General features: G+C 38.4%; 1 protein-coding gene across 2 annotated transcripts in view; it reads right to left on the bottom strand.

Moving 5' to 3' along the window:
• Positions 1 to 3,980: 3,980 nt before the first annotated feature.
• Positions 3,981 to 24,093, bottom strand: part of rasef (RAS and EF-hand domain containing) — a 37,736-nt gene continuing 17,623 nt past the window's right edge. Inside the window, exons 4-19 of one of the 2 annotated variants that reach the window (XM_074637758.1) lie at positions 20,849 to 20,995; positions 19,906 to 19,996; positions 18,603 to 18,698; positions 16,744 to 16,821; positions 16,512 to 16,627; positions 15,381 to 15,449; positions 15,165 to 15,231; positions 12,362 to 12,450; positions 10,550 to 10,847; positions 8,994 to 9,134; positions 8,132 to 8,285; positions 7,771 to 7,852; positions 7,444 to 7,558; positions 6,765 to 6,872; positions 6,464 to 6,540; positions 3,981 to 5,352 (exon numbers count right to left, since the gene is read on the bottom strand). In XM_074637758.1, the coding sequence (XP_074493859.1) occupies positions 5,253 to 5,352; positions 6,464 to 6,540; positions 6,765 to 6,872; positions 7,444 to 7,558; positions 7,771 to 7,852; positions 8,132 to 8,285; positions 8,994 to 9,134; positions 10,550 to 10,847; positions 12,362 to 12,450; positions 15,165 to 15,231; positions 15,381 to 15,449; positions 16,512 to 16,627; positions 16,744 to 16,821; positions 18,603 to 18,698; positions 19,906 to 19,996; positions 20,849 to 20,995 (1,828 nt within the window). In that variant the 3' untranslated portion in view covers positions 3,981 to 5,252. Of the gene's footprint in view, positions 5,353 to 6,463; positions 6,541 to 6,764; positions 6,876 to 7,443; positions 7,559 to 7,770; positions 7,853 to 8,131; positions 8,286 to 8,993; positions 9,135 to 10,549; positions 10,848 to 12,361; positions 12,451 to 15,164; positions 15,232 to 15,380; positions 15,450 to 16,511; positions 16,628 to 16,743; positions 16,822 to 18,602; positions 18,699 to 19,905; positions 19,997 to 20,848; positions 20,996 to 24,093 lie in introns of both variants that reach the window. The other variant, XM_074637757.1, reaches the window with a different exon arrangement.

Genomic DNA, 24,093 nt, shown 5'->3' on the forward strand with positions numbered 1-24,093 from the left:
TAAAATGTTAAAACCAAAAAATTCCAGCTAAAGATGTTGTGACACTATCCCTTTGTTCAAGATAGCAATTTATGAGATCTATTTACAATATCAGGTGAAAAAATATCTCCCCCATGCGCACGCACGCACGCACGCACGCGCGCGCGCGCACACACACATACACACACACACACACACACACACACACACACACACACACACACACACACACACACACACACAGCATGAGCCAGACTGCCAGACATTGCTGAAATGGTTTGTGTGTCTTTGATGACTTTGTCAAAACCAGACACGACAAACAATATGACAGATATCCATCGGGTGCACCAGACTGTGCGTGTGTGCGTGTGTGTGTGTGTGTGTTAGGGGTGGCTGTGCGGGCTTACTTGTGTGTGTGGAGGTCGATTTGGACAGACAGTCTGCCGTCCCAGATGTCATCAGAGTGACCAGTGGTCCCGTTTTCTGACCTCTGACCTTTCCAGATGGTGACACCCCGCTCCCTCTATCAGTCTGTGTAAAAGTTTGACAGTCTGACTGATGAGGTTTGAAGGATGCGTCACAAGGGTTTAAATTAATTTAAGATCTAATCTTTTCAGATTTTTGCAAAGGTTTGGGAAAATTTCGGAACGTGAAATGCAAGATTACATTTCGGTCATAACTCCACTGGACGCAGGATACAGCTCATTTTCACGCCAATAATTCAAATAATTTGAGCATAAAATGTAAAAGCTTGAAAATTACACCTGAGTTTATATGGAGCTGATGCCACCTCATTTTCAAACCAAAACATTTTACGTAAAGGAGTTTTGTACATTCACTGCATTAATCAGACAGCAGCAACTAAACTTTAAATTCAACTAAATTTTAATTTTGAACTGAAACTTAAACCTGAACAGAAAAATGACTCGAGAAAACATCATACATGAATTCAGATAACCATGTTTATAATTTGTCTTCCATGGAGCATCTTCAGATATCACATATCAGACTTAATTGTCTTTTTTGTCTTTTGGAAAGAATAGTTTACTTCACAAAACTGAACATAATTTATAGACATTTTGTGAGCTTTTTCTGAACCTGCAGATGCAAAACAGCAAAGAGAACCTGCTCTCTCTGCTCTACACTAATATATTCATTACTGTCATTAACCTTTCTGCTACACAGTCCTCTTATCTAATTATCCCCCTGTTACCACTGAACACACACACACACACACACGCACACACACACCATTCTCAGCTGCTACTCCACACACACCCCATCCCCACCTCCGCTACCCCACATGTTGTTTGACAAATGAGTGGTCTCGCCTCATCAAGCACATGACAATGTAAACAGATGGGAAGTGGAGACAGGGACCCGTGCCAGCTCTAAACACACAAACACACACACACACACACACACACACACACACACACACACACACACATGCACACTTAACAGACACAGTGCAAAATCCCAAACATATGTTGCATTTATTCAAACAGCTATGCTCGGAGACACTTGCAGACGTTCGGGGAGTATGGCTAACAGGAGGTTCTTTCAGAGCAGCAACCAAGAAGAAATTATCTGATTTATTGATTTGTCTCCTCCTTTATGCCGGTATAATGGGGGTGCAGATTACTTGAGTGAGCGACAGACGAACAGACAAACAGATGGACAGACAGATAGATACTAGACAGATACATAGACAGATAGATAGATAGATAGATCGATAGATAGATAGAGAGTAGTAACTAGTAAGTAACTAAGTACATTTACTCAAGTACTCTACTTAAAGGAGCAGTGTGTAGGATCTGGCGGTATCTAGCAGTGAGGTTGCAGATCGCAACCAACTGAAGCCTCTCCTGTGTGCCAAGCCTGTAGGAGAACTACAGTGGCCGATGTGAAAATGCGAATGGCCCTCTCCAGAGCTGTTGTTGTAAGAGTAGTGTAGGTCATTTGGAGGAGAGCCAGTGCTTAGAGTGTGTGGGTGTATAAGGGAAGTGAGTGGTGAAGCGAGAGAGAGCAGCGGCGGCGGCGGGGAAGGGAGCGAGTAACGTTATCGACCCCGGCCCAAGCCGTTCTGGGCTACGGTAGAAATATGGCTGTGCAACATAGCAACCGGCTCCGTGAAGAGGACCTACTCCCTTTGTAGATATAAACTGCTCATTCTAAGGTAACAAAAATTCAACAATTATTATTTTCAGGTGATTATACACTAAAGACAACATAGTTATTAATATTATATTCCATTTCTGCCAATAGATCCCCCTAATTGTTATACACGGGGAACTCCATCGATTCTCTTGACAATGAAAAAAAATGCATGGATTAAAAAAAGATGCTATCTCTGGTTCTGCGGATTGTTTTTCTATTGACAATTTAATGATCTCAGTGACACTCAGCTTTAGTCCTCACACAGATTTCATGTAGCCTACTGTTGAAAGCTAAAAGGTGTAATGACAGACAACGCTTACATGGATACAAATGACCTACTTTAGTTCAAAATCAGAATATTGTTGTTGACAATGAGTTATCAGGAAAAATGCGGCACAGCCTGAGCCAAGTTTAAGGTCATTACAGCACAAATAACCTGTTAGCCTGTAAAGTTATATGGTTTCCTTACGGCCCTTTAGCAAATGTTCTCAGACCTGTAACTGGTCCACGGCCCAGAGTTTGGGAACTCCTGGCTTCTAAAATTGGTAGATGACACTACGTAGGTCTACATTATATAAAGTAAGCTTGATTTTTCTTATCTTAACAAGCTTCAGCATTAAAATGCTGTACACTTGTTAATGCACGCATCAGTCATAATAATCTCACAACACAAATTTCATTGTGGATACTTTAAGTACATTTTAATAATGATAATAAATGTAGTTAAAGTATCAGCACTATTGGAAATTGTCTGTTTGCCATCTTTTAGGACAACATATTTGAGCAGTAAAGTTGGTGCTGCTGGGAAGTCCCAGTGAGCCTCAGTGAAGAGGCACATAAGAGAAGTTTACCTTCAGGGCCTTTCTGAAATCTCCTTAGGTTAGTCAGCTGCCATCTTAGTCAAGTTAGGTTGACTTGCTCTGTAGGGAGCTCTGTATGTTTGTGGCCTCCTGGTGGCTGTATCGAAGCAATTATACCAACAAGCCTTTAAATCCCTTTAGACTTTATAGCCCTTATATCATTTTCTTCAGCTTGCTTAGACACATCTGTGGATATCTCATAGAGCACTGTGGGTCCCTCCATTCTCCATTTATATGCCCATTTATATATCACAAGTTCTTCAGTCATATATGAATATTGATCAATATTCATTGTGTTTATTACTCTTTCAATGTTTTGGGTATTTGTAACATGGCTATATGGAAATAAATAGTGTTTTGAAGTAAAACTCCCAGTAAACAGTCAACATGCAACAGTAAACATGGCCAAAACATGGAAACCGCTTCACTATGTCTTTATAAATTTTATCATAAATTGTGTATTTTAGTGTATTTTCATCAGATTTACAGTCACACTTGTAATAAAGACATTAATTTATACATAGATCTTGGTTGTAATGGTGATATTACCTTTGGAATTTAGATTATATACTAGGCGAGGATAAAACATGTTTTCCTTTATTGCATATCCATTTACTCTGGAATGGTAATAGAAATAGGCTTACTTACAATGGCATCATATTCCTCAGCTTCTTACCTTTCATAGGAGACCAGAAATATGCATATAAGCCTTATGGGTGAGGAGCTATTCCTGATTCAATTTGGGTATGTTATTTTAAATGTTTTTCTGAGGGCCAGGGCTAGTGTTTAACAGGTTAATATATTAATTAAAAAATACATTTTAATCTGTGAGGAAATAAATAGCCAAGCAACATTTAGATATCTGATGGTTCTTGAGCTTTTTTTCACCTTCAGAGTCAGACACTGAGAGTCAGGTGTGTCAACATCACAAACAGGACCGAGACCCATGTGGCGTCTGAAAACACAGTCTAAAGGTTTCAGTATGCTTCAAACAAACTACTTTATATATATATCATATTGACTCCTTTACTTACACTGCCCTTCAGCAGGCTGATAACTTGGATAGTATGCCGTTATTATTAAGAAATACTAATAAGACATATTCATAACATCAGTAGTGACAATTTGCCAGGATAACATGCATGCATTCAAACAGAATTACAGTCATGTACTGCATCTGAGGGATACAAGTAAGGACTCTGCTTCCTGCCACCTCTCTTCTACCTCATTTTCATTCCTCATACCAGAAATTAAAATGACAGTAGTTATTTAAGGCATTCATGATCTGCTATACGTTCAACTCCAAACATATAACTTCTATAACAGTCATCCCCAGTGGGAAGTCAAATAAAAAGAAATGTAACACTGTGGGGTAATAAATCAAAGACGTTGGATTGTGATATTAGCATGAAGTGTCATACAATCCCACACTGCTGCAGGGTTCATCGTATACGAATAAAAAAGATGCTCTTTCTTTAAGTTCTCCCATGATTCTTAGTGTCTCCATGTCGGCCATCGATGAAGTTCACTTGCAGTAAAGTTTGGGCTTCTGGGTGGCACAAACAACAAACGTCTGTTTCCTTTCAGGCCTCCAACAGGCTGCAGATCATTTCTGCCACAGTTAATAGCTCAACCGAACCAGATGAGAATCTATTCTTATTTGTCTTATTTCCTCACCATTACAATATGCTAAAATCTGTCCACTATCACATGCAGGTACTTGTCAGTGTCACATACTAATGTCACTTTAAAAACATGCTCCTGGCTTCACTTTCAAATCCTTCTCACACATTTTACTTCACTTCCACAGCTGTCCTTCTCTTTTCATGATTTGCTTAGAGTATCTTCACAACATGGCAGTATCTACTGGGCAAACTGTGCAAGGAACCTATGCAAATATGTGTAATAGCATAATAAAAAAAAAATTAACAGAATTTTCACTTGGCAAGAACTGACTTAAACATTCATAAAATAACCAAAGTACGACTCCAAGCTGTGGCTGAAATGAAGCTCAATACATCATGTTTAAATAACCTTGAATGACAAAAAGAGTGAACTGATGAGAAGCTGTGGGTATCCTGCTGTGATCCCATGACTCACTAAATCCATGTTAAATTGTTTTGGCTATTCACGACGATGATTTGTTCAGTTGCTGTACTTCTGCAGAGATTATGTGTCGTATCTGTTTTGGCAGATTTCTGCATTTGTAGTCCTTTTTCCACCTGTGATGAGGTCCAGATCTGATGAATTCGATCAGGTGCAGCAGGAGAAGTTTGGTTTCTTCCTGGGAGCATCTAACTTGGGCAGCGACTGATGGTGACTGTCACCAAAAGCAGCCTGTTTTGTTACCTGCCTGTGGGGCGGAAAGAAAAGAAAAACAGGTGGAAAAAGAAATTCAGGGAAGAAAAAAATCACACTGAAACATTTTTTTTTTTACTGTATTATCATATGTTTTTTTAAAGATAGCTACCAATCACTTGTCCTCATGGATCAACCAATTCATTACCGTTAATAGACATCAGCAGGGCAGAAGCTACAGTATACAGACCTCAATCGAATGAGACTAATGAGTGCTTGAGAAGAACTTTCTGTTCTAAATTTCCTTTCAAGTCTTCCAACACATGTATTTTAAGACTGATATAAGGGTTCCTTGTGGAGTTTTTGACCTCTAGTAGCTCTATGGAGCTGTTTTTCTATGAATGGGTACCCGTTTCATTAATCAACCAGTGGCAGTAACAGGACAAGGACAACAAGAAGAAAATAGCTACCAAGTAAGCATGAATGTATGCAGGATTTAAAATTTTTAAAAAATGGCCTTGCAAATGTTTTCTGAGGAAAGAAATGCATTCAACACATTTGCTTCACCTTCAGGGATACACACAATATGTTTTGGTAAGTCACACTGCATGTAAACGTAACCTTTGTTTATTTACAAGAAAACTCCACCGGGCACCTTTAACCCCCATGTTAGTTTTCTTTTGCTGCAACCTTTTTGGTCTTACTTTTACACACCAGAGGGCAGCAAAGGTCACAATTAAGAGCTTGGCATACAGAGCATTTGCTGTTCATACTGTATATAAGGTGGTCCTGATTCCTCTTTAGGAATTATTTAACTAGTGAAACAAAAGACTAACTAACTTATTTTCCCTCAGAGATGGTATCTTTCTCACATTTTTGGCACTGGTAATAAGTCTTTTGCAGACATTTTAACTTGTGTAACTAATTAACATCAACAATTTTTTGATTTTAGTGTCCCACTAAGCCATGCCAATTAGTCTGCATATACAACACATGTGCCATGGAACAGCCAAAACTAAATGGAATGCAGCCCATATTTATTTATTATTCACATCTGTTTTTAACAACTGAAATGTCTCCTGCGAGGTTAAAGTCTTATAGTCTTTAAAAATACACATTTTGTAAAAATTAAAACATCTTCTGCTGTTTTAACAGTTGTATCTCACCTGGCCAGGTGCAGCACAGCCTCCAGGATGTTGGAGCCATCTTTGGCACTCGTTTCACAGAACAGAGTGTTGTATGTCTGTTGGGTGAAGACGGGAAATCATTAATCCTTAATCACTAGTTTTTGTTTACTGCCAGTCACAACCCTTCACCAAGCAACAAGTTAAGAGTTATGACTTCGATTTATATTTGGATAAGAGTTGGGTGTAGGTATGTAGGAGGTGTACCAAATGTTCAGAGTTAAGTCGTCATTAAAATATAGTATAAGTATAATAAGATAAGTGGGTGTTTATTTGTCATTACCATGGCCAGTTTTTCTCCATAGCTGGTAGGAACACAGTTACTTCCATCTTGTCTAAGATCACACTTATTACCCACAAGCATGATGGGAATATCCTCCTGGGACACATCCTGCTATGCAAACCGAAAGAAAAAAGAAGGTAAAAATAGGAACAAATGAAATGGAAAACTAAATATTGCAGAGTACTTCAATATTGTAAATTGCTCTATTGTTGTACATACTTTGCATCATTACAGAATTAATGCCTTGAATGAAATTTAAAAAAATAACCATCAAAGACTGAAACTATTGGTTTGACGTTAAGCACCACAGTGTGTACATAGTGTAATATATATCAGCAGACACATGACAGACACATAGAGCATGCATATATCAAAAGTCACAGAAATGTCAACATGCCAAAACAGCACGACACAATCCAAACAATGTACATCCAACACTTACATATCTGCTGCGTGTAAAAAGAGAGAAACAAGCCAGATCACTTAGTTTGATATTCAAATGAACATGTGACAGCACTTTTACTTACAACATCTTTTAATAACACAAATGCTGCCAATACAAATCGCCATAACAGGATAGATTTCACCTTCACTGCATTCTGCTAAAGTCTGGAACTTTTTAGCTAAATACAAACAGTGTTAGTCAGCAACTCTTTAGCAGAGGAGAGTATTGCATTACCTCGATCATGTCCACCCATTCTCGAACATTAAGAAAGCTCTTCTCACAGGTGACGTCGTACAGCAGCAACACACCGTCCGCCCGGCGGAAATACGACTTTGCAATGCTGCGAAACCTGAGATGAGATGAAAAAATGGTCCACACAAATATGATGAATCAGATATGATGAATACAGTATGTCTGCTTATGCACTGCTGTGTGTGTGTGTAATAGTTTTACTTAGCATGAACTGCACACGTAGTAATATGCTCTTAAAAACACATCTTTAGCCTATAATTCAAAACAACAAGCATATCAGATAAAACAATACAAATTTTATTCACACACCTTTCTTGTCCTGCAGTGTCCCATAGTTGTAGTAAAACGGGCTCTCCATCCACGATTAGTGTCTTCATCTGGAAATCCACTCCTGAACACACAAAGGAGACACAACCAACATGTCAAGCTGGTAAAGTGAAAAGACACATTTTACTAAGTAGTCGCAGCCTTGCTCAGTGGCAGTGCCTGATCAGATAAACTGAATATTTACTGTAGCTATGACTTCATACTACCATGAGCAGAAATTAATCATTAATCAATCAGCTGGTTATTTTCAGGGTATAGTTTTTGCCTTAATTTGACAGGTCAAGGAGGAGAAAACGAAACAATAAAGACTGACAAACAGTTGACTTTAGTTTCTCCAACTCACCTAGTGTAGCGCTGGAGTTGAATTTAAATTCATTCTTGCAGAGGCGAAGCAGGAAGCTGGATTTTCCCACAGCAGCATCTCCAGCCAACACGATCCTGTAGGCCTTCTCTGATGTCATGTAGCCCAGGTCGAGGCTGCTGTCCTTGTCATCCTTCTAGAGAGGGGACAGAGAGGCAGAGTGAAGGTAAGGAAGAATGAGGCACTCATGCAAGACTCAGAAGATGTCTGTAATTTGTATTCTGCCCATTTAATTCATGTTTAATATATTTTGTCCTCTATTTGTAATTGCTTTTCTTATTTAGTATCTCTGTCCATCATCAGCTCTGTTCAGTGATGTAGATGAGGGATGTATGTCTCTTTGTAGGTCAGGAAATGTTAAAGAATACATAAAACACACTCTAAAGCTCCACTAGCGGCTGCTAGAGACTGCAATGTACACAATATAAAAGTATTTTTGAAAGGTGATGAGTTTTCTAAACTTGATAGTGGTGGAGATAAATCTGTAAAGTTTGTTGTGAAAAAAAAAATCCCCAAATCTATTTCCAGCTCACTGTTGATTGTGATTAATCATCATCCTCTTGAATATCTGAAGCAAAGTTTATGAAAATTTGGCCATTCATTTTCAAAATACATATTGGAAAGTTTGGCATGAATGTCACTAAAATCATTAAGAATAATCTTATAATGAATATCAATACCAAATTTGATAGGAATCTGGCCAGTAGCTGATTCTAAGTTCTTCCTTCATCTGTCTTTCTGTCTGTCTCTCTCAGTCAGGTTGTGGTGGCAGGACATATCCCTCCCTCCTATCTTCCTTTGGATAACCCCCCCCCCCCCCCCCCTTTCTTATCTTCTCTCTTACCTGAATACTGATGGCACTGAGGGCTTTTCGTGTAGTTGGGGCCGGGGGTTTGGGCACACTGATGGGTTCAGATGGCTTCCAGTCCAAAACTGAGCTGCTGTCCGACCCGAATGCTGATTCAGTGTCCTGAGTCTCTGCTGGCTGTGATGTAGACACACAGTAACAGACATTAATACAAAAATATACACAGAATTCACATGTTATCATTATGACTTCCTTGCTGCATATGAACATGAGCATGTTGTTGAAAGCTAGAAACCCATGTCCTGCTACACAAAGTATTTTACACAAAGCACACAAAGCACACAAAGCACACTGCAAAAAACTTTTCAAACGGTCTCCTTAACCTCAATGCTTTACTTCTACAATGTTTTTTTATACATATATATATTTACTATATTTATATTTACTGTTAAAGCAAGGTCTGAGTGTGATTACGATGCAAACCCATCACTTCATAATTCTCACATACTCACAGATCACCCACCAAAGAAGCTATTATTTGGGGGCTAATGACTCATTTGACCAATTAAAAATGTGCAGCTGCATCAAATATTCTTTATACATGAAGTCATCAGCTTATTAAATACGTTGGAACAAATACCTTCAGCCTCAGCTGTACTTTGTGTTAGTGCTACTTTGCAAATGTTAACATGCACTGTAAAAAAAATCCTAACTTTACGGAAAATAACTCTAAATTTTTACAGTAGTTTTCTTTCTTCTTTTAAATTGTGTGTAAACTCTGTAAAATGATAGATATTATCTGTAAATTAACAACCCAACTGTTATTTTAAGTATTATGCTAATTATGAGAAATTACATTTAATTTAAATTTTTATAAAGTAAAATTACTATAATATTTATACAGTATTGTTTCTGCTTGTTAGATTACATAAAATGTATGTAAAATGACAATAATTATCTGTAATTAAATATGTAGCTTGTTATTTAAAGGTTTATGTCTAAACAATTTAACACATTTCTTTAACTTTATATTTATGTGTACTTTTAGAATCAAACTCTGTAACCTAATTATACAGAAAATATATATATTTTTTAAATTGTGTGTAAACTCAGTAAAATTACAGACATGATCCGTAAATTAACAACCCAACTGTTATTTTAAGGCAAATACCAATAATGACAAATTATATTTATTTCTCATTTTTACATATTTTATATTTATAGCTCATTGTGTAAAGGTTTATGTCCATACTAATAATTTATTTTTCTTTGTAAATTTAAGGTAATTTTTATATTTATGTGTACTTTTACATTCAGACTCATACAAATTTAGCAAACTGTTTCATTACATCAAACATAATATATTGTCTTTTTTTGTTGTTGTACAAAACACTAAACTAAGATGGGGAACATGGTAAACATTACACCTGCATTCGCATGTTAGCATTATCTCTGTGAGCATGTTGCCATGATGACATTACAGCCTCACAGAGCCGTTGTTGAGTGATTGTAGACTCTAAGACTTGTTAAAATAAACATTGCATTGCTACAGTATCGATGGGCATGTACACTTGTGTCTCTTATTGTCTCACCTCAGTGTCAGAGTTTCCTCCCGTCACGCTTTCATTCTTGTCATCCTCCCCTTTCTTCTCCTCCCTCTCTTCCTCTTCCTCTTCTTCTTGACCCTTGACCTCCTGCTCTGAGTCGTAGCCTCCGTGGGAACCTCTGAGCGTCGACAAGCCGCTGTCCACGTAGATCTCCGGCAGGCTGTCCTCCTCGCACTCACTGCTGTCTCTGCGCCTCAGGCCTGGGTCACACATGGCCAAGGCCAGAGTGTCACAGCTGGGCCGGCGGTTGTACAGAGGGTATTCATCCATACGCTGGGAGAACCTGAGGAAGAGTCCGGAAATAATCCGTGACATAAAACACAAGGTTCAGCCAGATTAAAAAAAGACCTATCCCTAATGGTATCCAGCAACTCAGATAGTTTTGTTTTGCCTGAGTTTTGAGATATCTGTCTCTATGAGAGTTCTGTCTTGGTCCCGGTACAAAAAATTGGTAAACAGTTTGGACACATTGGTCCAGAACCATCAACATTTTTTACTATTTCTTCAGTAGAAAGTGGCCCACCACCTTTCACCTCATTTTAGGTGGGAGCAAAAATCTTTGAGATGAATGTGTTTGTTTCAAATTTGGCCAAAAGAAACAACTGGCTATCATGGCGACCTTTTAAAAGACGCATACCACGTAACCACAACGTCCCAGGTTCAAATCCAGCCGAGGAGCTTTACTGTATAGTCCACCTCTGACCCCTCACTGTTGAATAAAGACTATAATGTCCCAAAATAAATAAAAACACAGACATCTGAATGCTAGATTCCACTTGGTGTAAGTGACAAAAAATATTTGATGGTAACTTGGGTGAACTGATCCATATTTGTAATTTAATAATAATACACTATACACAATACTGATACACTGTACTACTACCTGTACATACTCCCCCCAAAAACTAGTATGTCCAGTATCTGTTTTTATTAAAGTGTAATTTATCTTTCATTATATTTGCCTCTGCGTAATTCTTTAAGTCTGTAGAGGATCTGTATTAATCATACAGTGTTTGTAATGTGCATACTCATAATACAGTTTCCTGTGTGTGTATACATGTATAGACCGTTTCAACGGAATTGCACTGCTAGGCAACAGCTTGGGTCCATGTTTACTTCCTGTCAGCTGATGTCGTTTATACACTGCAACAGGAAATAAACTGGGACACATTTGGAATATTTACATTTACAACTGTGAAATGGTCTATGTGTTGTTTTTATAATGCTTTTGTCGTTCGTTGACTTAAACAGAGAAGACCACTGTTCCACCCCTTATTAAGATATCAAAACTGATATGCAATTTTGATCATTTTCTTTTACCACACTGAGACAAAACCTTTGTCCCTAAACACCACAGAATCATGTGGTTCAACTTTATAGCTCATCAGCTTTGACAGCACCTTTACTTAAATAAATATCCTTCAGCACATTCAACATTTACTTTACTATTATGTAAGTACACAGTCATGTGTTCTAGGAGAAAAAAAATTATAATTCCAATCAAAAACATCTTGATTTGACATCTGGAACTGAAGCTGTTAACCAGGCAGTCATCCTAAATCCACTGTTTAACATTAAACTTCTGTCCTCAATGCAACTGAAAATGAAGAAATATAAGTACTCAACAATCCAAATTAAAATGCTTTAGGAATAAGAAGATAATATCATATATAGTGGATACTTACTAAAAGAGAAGCACTCACACACAGATGCAGACGGTGATATTTGAGGAGATATAAATTGAGTCTTGAGACTTGTCAACATGTCTTAACCATCTGCTTTGTTTGCAGGTCTTACCTATCTATTAGTGCATAGGGTGATGCGTAGCAGATGCTTTTACTTCTGTTTCTGTTCTTCATTTCTCCTGGTGATCCACCGATATTAGACTGTAACACAACAATTAAAAATGAGTTTACCATTGTTTCATGGCTGTTGAATAATATTAATAAATAGTGATACTGTGAGGGTTTTGCTGAACAGTGTAACACAACATCAGATGTTAACATCTGTTGTTCCAAGAAATGTATTTTACATGTTTAAACCATATAAATGGGTTTAAACATCAGAATATCAAGTTTGTTCTCTTTCTTAAGGTGAAAAATACATCCCCCATATACAACCAGCAGAGAGAGCTGCAGTAAAACCTGATTAATCAAATATGATTATGAGGCCTATTAGCCTGCAATTCAACTTTAATGACTTATGTAGCAACTCATAACGTAATAACTGCGCATAACGTAATATCCGCGCATAATGTAATAATTTAAATGTAATAAAAGCTCATAATGTAATAATCAGCACATAATGTATTAAAACCTGTAGCGCATAATGTAATAACACTTTTGTTTGTAATGTGATAAGTTATCACATTATGAGAACATTATTACATTATAAACTTAGCAAAAAGAAGTTGAATAATGTAAAAAATGCAGCGCATTATGTAATAACTTCATAAAAGAGTAGTCTCCTTGTCTTCTTAAAGCATACAGTAGGAACCCTCTAGTTTTACATGACACAAGTGGAGTAGATAATTTAAAGCAACTGGACTTTGTCTGTTTGGTCAAGAGGACATTAGACATTTGCAGTATAGGAACCCTTCTTACATTTCATTAAATACATGATGCAAGAGGCATATTTCCCAATGTTTATTTTGTAACATGTACAACAACATTTTACAGTCAGTTTAAGAGTCAGTGCTGGGCTACTGTAGAAGCACGTCGGCCGGCTCCGTGAAGAGGACCCACTCCGTATGTAGATAAACCAGGCTCATTCTAAGGTAACGAAAACACAGCGATTCTTAGTTTCAGATGATTATACACTAAAGAAAGCATATTTATTAATATTATGTTCTAAATCCCCCTAAATAAACTGTTCCTTTAAGTAAAGTGAGAACATATCATTAAATCTATACGGGAACACAAAATGCTGCAACCAGGAATTCTAGGTACAAAACCTTTACAGTATAGAGAAAAACAATAAAATTAAAACTGAATCAATGGAGTATTAAAGGGGGAAAACAAGCTTATTTCTTTCAAAAATATGTCTTTTATTTGAAACCATCCGAAAGGTTGTGTGTCGAACCACAATCCTTGCCCTCATCCATTGGATATCTTGGCCAAAAAGCTGCTTGATGTGCAAGAAGTGAGGGACAGCATTGAGACCAGCGTGAGGGACTGAAGTGAAGAGAGCATGAGGTACAGCACTGAGATCAGTGTGAGGAACGGTATTGAGACGAGTCAGGAACTGAAGTGAAGCCAGCATGAGGTAAAGCACTGAGACCAGTGTGAGGTACAGCATTGAGACCAGCGTGAGGTAAAGCACTGAGATCAGTGTGAGGTACAGCATTGAGACCAGTGTGAGGTAAAGCACTGAGATCAGTGTGAGGTACAGCATTGAGACCAGCGTGAGGTAAAGCACTGAGACCAGCGTGAGGTACAGCATTGAGACCAGCGTGAGGTAAAGCACTGAGATCAGCGTGAGGTACAGCATTGAGACCAGCGTAAGGTAAAGCACTGAGATCAGTGTGAGGTACAGCATTGAGATCAGTGTGAGGTAAAGCACTGAGATCAGTGTGAGGTACAGCATTGAGACCAGCGTGAGGTAAAGCACTGAGATCAGTGTGAGGTACAGCATTGAGACCAGTGTGAGGTACAGCACTGAGATCAGTGTGAGGTACAGCATTGAGACCAGCGTGAGGTAAAGCACTGAGATCAGTGTGAGGTACAGCACTGAGATCAGTGTGAGGTACAGCATTGAGACCAGCGTGAGGTAAAGCACTGAGATCAGTGTGAGGTACAGCATTGGGATCAGTGTGAGGTACAGCACTGAGAACAGCGTGAGGTACAGCATTTAGATCGGTATGAGGTACAGTATTGAGACCAGTCTGAGGGACTGAAGTGAAGCCAGCATGAGGTACAGCATTGAGACCAGCGTGAGGTACAGTATTGAGACTAGTCAGGAACTGAAGTGAAGCCAGCATGAGGTACAGTATTGAGACCAGCGTGAGGTACAGCATTGAGATCAGCATGAGGTACAGCACTGAGAACAGTGTGAGGTACAGCATTTAGATCGGTGTGAGGTACAGCACTGAGACCAGCACTAGGTACAGTATTGAGGCCAGTCTGAGGGACTGAAGTGAAGCCAGCATGAGGTAAAGCACTGAGACCAGCGTGAGGTACAGTATTGAGACCAGCGTGAGGGACAGCGTTGGGATCAGCGTGAGGTTCAGTATTATTCGCTCAAGGTTTTATTACATTATGTGCTGATTATTACATTATGAGCTTTTATTACATTTAAATTAATAAATTTAAATTATTTTATTTATTTATTACATTAGGCGCAGTTATTACGTTATGAGTTGCTACAACTTGCAAAAAACAAAAAGATTGTGAATAAAGATTGAAGCTCAACTCAAAGCAACATAAACCAAGATAAATCCAGTCAAATGACCTAAAAGTGAACTGAATATTCATATAAAGAAGCACCAGAATACCAACTTTACATAGAGTCCACCAACCCAATGGATGAAATAACTTCAGCCTCTTGCAATGTGGAAACTGAACTAGTTTTGAATTTGGATTATTTTTGATTAAGTGTTTACCCTGGCGGTCCTCTCCACGGTGGCTCTCAGGCCATCGTTGGTGTCATGCAGCTTTCTGTTGGCTGTCCTATCCACACAGAGGGAAAAATAATCAGTATTACAATTCTTTATCCTCCGATATATTTCTTTTTCTTCCTTGAATCTAAGAGTAGAGTAAGATCCCTTTCCATCTAAAACCTCAGCATTAGCTGGTGTGTATGATCCTGGTTGACTTACTGCAGAATCTCGATCTGGCTCTCCAGGACGTCTCGCTCATCAGAGAATTGTTTCATGAGCTCCTCGTCTCTGCAACAAAACACCAAAACTTATTGGTTATCATGAATATAAACAAAAAGAACAATCAAAGTTATGACAACCTGAATAAGGGCCAGTGAAAATCTCTTTTTAGTGTCACAAAGGACATCCTGCACATAACATGACCTACACACATTCACTGACTTTGAAAACAATAAATAGGATAAAAAGATATTTCCATTCTTCTGTATGCCAGTTAATGTCAGTAAAACCAGAGAAGTTTTCACATCAGATCAACTGATTTACTCAAAGATATTACACCTAATTTATGATAGACATGAGACACCTCAGAGAAGGAAAAACAACAATGTAACCATCACTGAGATGGTCCGAGGAGGAGGAGTGTTATCCTGCCGCTGGCCCTGTTGCTTCTGTTGCTAAGCAACGCTTATGAAGAAGTTATTGTGTGTGTGAAGTCACACCAGGATATCCTGTTTCAGCTGTGACAAAATGAAAACACCCCCGGGAACGACTGCACCGTCTGTCAGTCAGAGGGGGGCGTGGCCTCCGTCTCTGTCTGCCTCTGTTCCGCTGCAGCTCAACCTCTCAACAGTGGGGTCGTTTGATAAGCAGGTTGAGGCCAGATATATATTCTTTATTCTTCTAAAGATAGTGCTTTTTTTTTTTAATTAAAAAAGTAGGTGGATTTGGAGCTTTCTACATGTGATGGAGAACAGGGTGCAAATATTCATTATTCTCAAGTTCACATAAATCTACAAGAGAGGTGAGAAAAAGGTGAACAAAACCTGTTCTGCAACTCAGTAATTCTAGGTTTAGACTTTCAGAGTTTACACTGGAAGCTAAGAGTATGTATGCATGTAGAGTCTTATCTTACGATCCCTTTTCCTTCTCACTGGGAAAAATAAAAACACTGCACTTTAACAACAACGTCTTGCCAAAAACGGCTGCAAAAATGATTGAAACTCAACTCAACATGAGTCAAGATAAATCCAGAAAATGACCCAAAACTGAACGGAATAATTATATCAAGAAATAAAACATATAAACATCGACACACAGCATACATATGGAAAAAAACTCTAAGAAATTCACTGTTCAGAGTTGATGCTTTGATCGGTTAACTCCGTCTTTAGCGAGTCCATGTCACTACGCAGACAGGCGACTTTGGTCTGAGACTTCATCAGGTCCTGTTTTAATCGCTGGTTCTCCTGCAGAAAGGAGGAATACAAGTGTGTTGTAAACTAGAGCAAAGTAAGAAAAATGCTTCTGACACCTCATACACAATGTACTAAAATGAAACATTATGTTATTAATAAAGTCTCACCAGCGTTAGCTCATTGATCTTCTTCTTCAAAGCTGGGCTCTCGTCTTTCACAGTGATGTTCTTGTACTTCTCTTCTATCTGATGAATGAGTTCACATATTTAGGATTATGGGTATTTGATTTTCAGGTAGACCTAAATAAGATTGGACTCTTGCTGTAGTTTTTAGAACTGCAAATACTGTACACATAAATACACATTCACGGTAACTTTGAAGTTTCAAGCAGCGGAGTCCAGCTGACATTTGTGCTTTCATGAGGTCAAAAGAGTAAATCAGTCCTGGTTCAGCTTCTTGTGAATATCAATGTTGTTCATAAAAGACTCAATTTCCCACTGTTTAGCAGAACCGTTTCCCCCAAACATGCACATTACTGTTAACTTAAGAGGTGGTTTGCATCTAAATAGGTCAAATGTAAGCTTCTCTCCGGCAGTGCTCTCCTTATGAAGCCTGAGGCCTCATGTCATCGGGAGAGTACAACAGTGCATCTTTGTATTTTTTGACACGCTTTTTCTTTAAGACTTTCATCTGACATTTTATTTTCATGCACTTATACAACAAATTTAAAAATCAATTGAAGGAACAGTGTGTAACATTTCGAGGGATCTATTAGCAGAAATGGAATATAATATTCATAACTGGGGATGCACCGATCTGTATACTGGATCGGATATTAGGCCGATACTGACTCAATTAAATGGATCAGGTATCGGTGACAATAGGGCAGATCTATTCAATTCTGTTCTATGTTTATATACTATGTACATTAAAAAATACATTTTGACCAATTCCTTGCTGCATTAAAAAAGGTTTACACTTGAACTGTAATTCCTGTTAATTTTGAGGATCTTTTACCAAGTTACTGGTGTGCCATTCATTATTTTAATAATGAATACAAATTCTGTTAATTTTGAAGACTTTTTACCAAGTTGCTAGTGTAGGATTTATTATTTCAATAATAAATAAAAAATTCAATTTGTATAAATAAAATTTAAAAAATGCATTTATTTGTCACATTTTGTTTTAGTTAAGAAAACAATATTTAAGTCAAGCCTGATGTTGACTTAAACATTGTTTTCCAGAGACTTTCACACAGTGAGGCATACAGCTTATTAATTAAACATTGGTATCAGATCGGTACTCGGTATTGGCCGATACCCAAAGACCAGATATCGGTATCGGGACTTAAAAAGCGGGATCGGTTCATCTCAATTCATAACTATATTTTCATTAGTGTATAATCACCTGAAACTAAGAATCTTTGTATTTTTGTTAGCTTAGAATGAGCCCTTCACATCTTCCTAGGAACGGGTCCTCTTCATGGAATCCGCCATGTTGCTAAAGCCAAACACTGGCTCTAGAGAGAGCCTTTCACGTTTTTACATTACCTGAAGGCCACTGTAGTTTTCCGACATACTTGTGAAACTGCGGTAAAGTGAGCTGCAGAGTGCAAAACCGTAGCCGCCGTCTGACTAAGTAGTGTTATTATGGTAAGGATGGCCTCTGAGCGAGGTGAACGGCGTTTACACGGTTTTACACTCTGCAGCTCACGTTACCACAGTCTTGGAAAGGGTAGAGTGAGCGGAGGGGAACTCAGTTGGTTGCAATCTGCAACCATAAATCCTACACACTGTACCTTTAAGTTAGAAAATAAATAAATAGTTTTAACATGTGAATAACATTATTACCAAGTACATATTGCCTATATTATCTACATGCTGTTCTACATGTTATACACAACACTGAGCAGAATCTAAATGAGAGTAAGTGGGTTGTGAATATGACTGCTGGAGACTATTGACCAGCAGTGTTGATGATGTGTTGTAGTGAAGATGAAGTGCAGTCAAAGAGATGAAACATTTACCATCTGCATCCTCTGGATTTTACACTGCAGCTCACACACTTCAGTTTCATAACTTCTCCGTAACTCATTCAGTGCGGCCTCTGTTTTCTTTTTCTCCTACACAAAGACACAAACCAACACAAAAACATATCAAATAATTAGTTGCATTAACATAACAGTGTGCATATGTGTGTGTTTGCTCTCTATACAGTTATGTCATTTCTGTGACACAATCTGTGATTATTTATGTCAGGTTTTGAACCAATGACAGAGGCCGCTAATATTAGCAACTGTCTACAGTTCCCAAAAATAAAGACCTCTGTTAGGTGTCCGAACATGACTGTGTGCACAAAACAAACAGCAGCTCCTGAGTCAGTGGAGTACACTTACATAAGTTTATACATGCACATGGTGATAACACAGCGTTTATGTTGCCGCGCCAGCTTTAAAGAAACATCAGGACCAAAGATAAGATTGAAGATTGAACAAATACAAGTTTAAATAATCTGATGATCTGATGCCTGACCAGCAAGCGCAAGTCTGTACTGTTCTGTCACCAAGTCAGTCGTTTTCACTTTTCATTTTATGTCATGGAAAGCTAAATGTTGTTATCAAATCTTATCATTTCACACACCACACTGTTTAATGTGTTCCAGGAAATATCTCCAGCTTTCACAAAACTCACAATCAAGTAGTTTATAATTCATGGAAAAGATTGAAAACAAAGGCCAACAAGGCAATAAAATAACTTTAATACAAGAATTTAAAAGCTTCTGTTGCAGTAATATATGCCTGCCTCATTGTTGACAATTGTCAGTAGCACAGAATGACAGAAACTGCCTTGAATCCATCCCTAAATTTGACTTCTCTCATGAATTTGCAGATTAGCTGGAGCCACACTGGTGGCATGTCGGCCAACTTGAATCACCAAGTATGCAACCTGATTCCTTATAGATTATAATTTTTATACACACATCACCCAACCTTATCATCACAAATATATACAGCAGCCTTATCATTTTAAACACTGGAGGCTAAAACTCGCTCCAGCACCTCTATCTATCTGCTGTTTCCTATCTGGAATCCACAGAGTTGGGAAATCCAGCTGATCAGCAGGCGTGTCTGAGTTTGGACGAGTAATCTGATATTCAGCCCGTTCGTTTGTTTGACATGAGGGAAGAGCTGAACAAACTCTGCTTATCGCTTTTACCTACACAAATTCAAGAGAAACAAATACATGAGCCAGGAATCTTAAAACAAGATAAAAAAGTGATGTTTTTGTGTTTTAGGGATTTTACTTTATTATGTCTGAGTTTTGTCCCACCTGCTCTCGTGTTTTTCTCTCAGCAGCGTGGATGCGTTGGTCCATCTCCTCCTCCATTTCACTGAGCTGCATTGACGCTTGGTCCTGCGCTCTGCAAAACAATAACAGGATCATTTCACTGTATACTCCACAAACATCCATCCATCCATTATCTTCTGTATACCGGCTTATCCTACTAATAACACAAGTTATATTCTTTCAATTAATTCATCACTAACTGGTAGCTCTGCATTTTACTGAATGCTTCAGCCCCAACAAAATCCTAAAATTTGGTTTTATAAGAAAAAACGATGCCACATAATTTCTTGCTGCTGAATTCTGATAAAACTGAGATGCTGGTCATCATTAGCCCTGATCGACACAAGTTTGATCAAATAACTGTAACTCTAAACAACTGGGTGACTTCTCAAATTTTGACAGCCAAGAATCATTTGATTTGAAACATTTGATCCTACGGTACTCTCTCTTTTGATCAACACATTAAAAAAATCCCAAAGACTGTGGAGTTGACTTTATGGAGAAATAATTTTCCTGCAAAACACTGGTGACACGACAACATAAAGATCAACAGGCAGCTGAGCCTACAGCATTTAGTTTTACAGTGTTATTAGGTATTCCAGGCTTACAGTATGTTATAATATTTAAACACATTTTTATTATTTTTGCAGTCCCATTATCAATGAGAGGAACTTCTCTTATACCCCATCAAATGTCATTACAGTTACTTAAATAGCAGCCTGTCTCTTACCAAACAGTTTTAAACTGATAGAAAGAAGGAAATCAGTGATTACTGTAGTAAATATTACTTAAACAATGAGGCTCCACAATCCTGTTTCACATCAATGTCAGATGAAAATGTTCATTTCACTTAATTTGAAAGATGCGAGTGAGTGTTTGTATGCGTAGGTGTGTGCATGCGTGTGCAGGTGTCTGTGTTTCCTACCGTTTGATGGCGAGGGCCAGGTTCTCCATCTCTGAGTTCTGCTGTTTGATCTCTTTGGTGAAGTTCATGACGACTTTCTCAAACTGATTAATCAGTCTGGGCTCAGTCAGACTGATGTTCTGGTACAACGTAGCTGCTAGTTCACTCCTGGAAGACAATAAGGATTTGACATCAGCTTTGACAGAGACATAATGACAGAGCCAGGCTAGCTGTTTCCCCCAGTATCCAGTCTTTATGCTAGATAAGCTAACTAGCTGCTGGCTGTAATTTTACTATACAGGCATGAGGGTGGCATCACTCTTCTTATTTAACTCTCTGCACGAAAGCAAATAAGTATTGTAGGGAAGCCTGTGCTGCAGCCAGGCGGCTACCTCTGGTTCTGAAAAGTGAGGTCAACACTGAAGTGCCTTAAACTTGCATTCTTTCTAACAGCCAGCAGGGGGCGACTCCTCTGGTTGCAAAAATAAGTCTGATTGTATAGAAGTCTATGAGAAAAATGACCCTACTTCTCACTTGATTTGTTACCTCAGTAAACATTGTAAACACGAGTTTACAACCAATAACCATTTCAACATATTGTCAAATACACAAAAGATGCACAGCTAAAAATGGACCAAATTACTTGATTGCTATTTTTGAAGCACACTATGTTTCGCTTTATTTGCCAGTGACACACCGTTCCCCTGACAAAACCATACAAAAACTAGGAGGATGTGTCAGTGTAAAGCCTAATCACATAGTTTACACCATGTATGTCGTACTGAAGTCATTATAATGATACAGTGATAAAGCGTCCTGTGTCACAGCATGATGGTAAAAGGGGATTATACAAGTCTACAGTGTGTTTGTCTTCTGACAGGGTGGACTGGCTGTAATGCTAAACATATAGACACTGCTGCCTGCCTGTCAGTAACTCACAGTGACACACAGTGTGCTGCAACATCACAGTGTCAAACAAACTGATCATAAAAGAAAAACACAGATACAGTGAAAGTCGTTAAATAGAAACTGTTGTTAGGTTGTAACAGATGTGATCATGTGTTCAGGATTGCTGATGAAGTTGTAGAAAACAGCTCTCCTCCAGAGAAAATCTTAAGATACTATGCGCACAAAAAATGCTAATGTTTTGTTTGGGTTATTCATCACAAGATTAGAGTCACAAATAGTTAAAGAAATGGCACAGAAATAAGTCAAGTGACCCAAATATTGCAATTAAACTCGTTCCCTTATTCTGTTTTACTCGCTGTGCAAAACCGTGGCTTGTTTTTCTGTTTGCTTTTGTATTTGCTTCACGAATCTCTCTAACCTGGCCCACCAGATGGTTTGTTACACAGAACAATATGAGAATCCGACATTGGAAACTTTTTGAAAATGGCAGGCACTTTCAAAAAAGTACTTGGCAGGTGATTGGATGAACCATCTGTCAATCAAACTCTTGCCGAAGCCAGCCAGGAGAAAAGCAAAAACATCTTTTCCATGGAGAAAAGCCTTCAGTGCCGTTCTTTGCTCTTCTTTCAATGAAGATATACTCTCCAGTTCTGATATAATTGATGATATTGCAACATCTACGCTATCCTCTTCAGGAGCCGCCACCGTTGTTTAGAACGAACAGTCGCCTCTTTGTGTCGCGTCACACACCTAACCCACCCCCGTAGCTGCCAGTAGCTTCTCAAAGGACGCTCATCTGTCTGCAGTCTGGCTGGCTGGCCACAAACACATTACTTGATGCCTGACGAGATGGATTTTCCTGTGATATGTGATCCCGCAATTCTCACATGATCTGTGACATCATGAGAATCCAGCTGCCGTGCAAGGCAAGAATCTCCCCTGAACTCAACAAAAACATGATCAATTGTTCCTTGTCGGTTTGGGAGGTGCCTTTCCATTATAAAGCCGGGATACAGAAATACATAAGCACTTCTTACATTAACACACTCAAAAGCCCAAAGAATAGGGAAATCATAATTCAGACCTCTATAACGGCTGCATGATGAGGTGCTTTTACTTACAACATATGCTGTATACAAGTGGGTTTCTAAAAAGGAATATTTCTGGAGCATTAAAAACTAACCAAATGAGGAAAGCATGCAGGACATCCTGTACAGAGAGGAGCCGTTTCAATCAGCTGAGAGACTCAATTATGTAAACCAAAATACACTCTTTACATCAGCCTCAGTGAGCAATAGAATTATTAATAGGATGTGTAATTGATATGTTCCTCTTGGTGTTTCTGCCTCGTACTTACACAAAATATTCTTTCATCCCCTGAAAAACAGACACTTTTCTGAAGTTAACTGTTTTCCAAATCTCTCAGCTGACTACTGCAACAGTGAATGTAGCTGCTTGAAGATAAGGGAGTGTATTTAGCAGACAACACCACTGTGACAATCAATGTCCCGATGTCACAGTAGCAAGGCACCACGAGGACGAGTCCAATGCCAGGCCTGAAGGAATGACTGAATTTAAGAAGACGTAAGACTTTTAATTATATCTGAGGACAGATTAGATTACTTAGAAATGGCCTATATCTTCATCAGTCTGCCTACTGTATAGGCTCATATAGACAGCAAACTGTATATCTCGGTCACAGCTGAATCCCAAGGGGTCATGAGAGACATCATGGGAGAAAAGCCTGAAGTCTCACCAGAGAAAATGCAATGATGATGTTCTAGGAACACAAAACTCAAAGCAGTGCTGTGGCTTACATATTCAAAAACAATCTAGAAACTTGACCTGATAGAGAAAATCCTGACTGACCTAATGACCTTAAAGTGCAAGACAAATATACATTATGTTATCTGCTGCAGACAATAATATGTAAAGTTTTTGTAGGCAAAGGTAAGTTTGAAAATACAAATAAGCAATAGTAGGCCTGAGTTGTAAAAAAGGTGCATGAAAGAATGAGGGTTACACTTTTTAAACAGTGTCTCAGTTTAGAAATAAATTGCGGTTTCCCTACTGAGCTTCAGTCGAGAAAAAAAACCTTGTTGTTGTTCATAAAACCTTTTTTCTTTTCCTTTAATAAGGAAATAAAAACTTCACATCTGGAATCACAGATGTGAAGTTTTTATGCAGACAGTCATACTGCAATACAGTGTTGAGTGTCGATGAATACTGCTATCCAATAAAATCTAATAACATGATACTACTGACTCAGTACTATATCATTATTTTACCATATTTACCACATTAACAGTGAATGTTTCACTGTGAATTTTCTTTAGTTTTAGTTCAATGTAGTCTCT

The sequence above is a fragment of the Sebastes fasciatus genome, chromosome 6 (genome assembly GCF_043250625.1).
Source record: "Sebastes fasciatus isolate fSebFas1 chromosome 6, fSebFas1.pri, whole genome shotgun sequence".
Lineage (NCBI taxonomy): Eukaryota > Metazoa > Chordata > Actinopteri > Perciformes > Sebastidae > Sebastes > Sebastes fasciatus.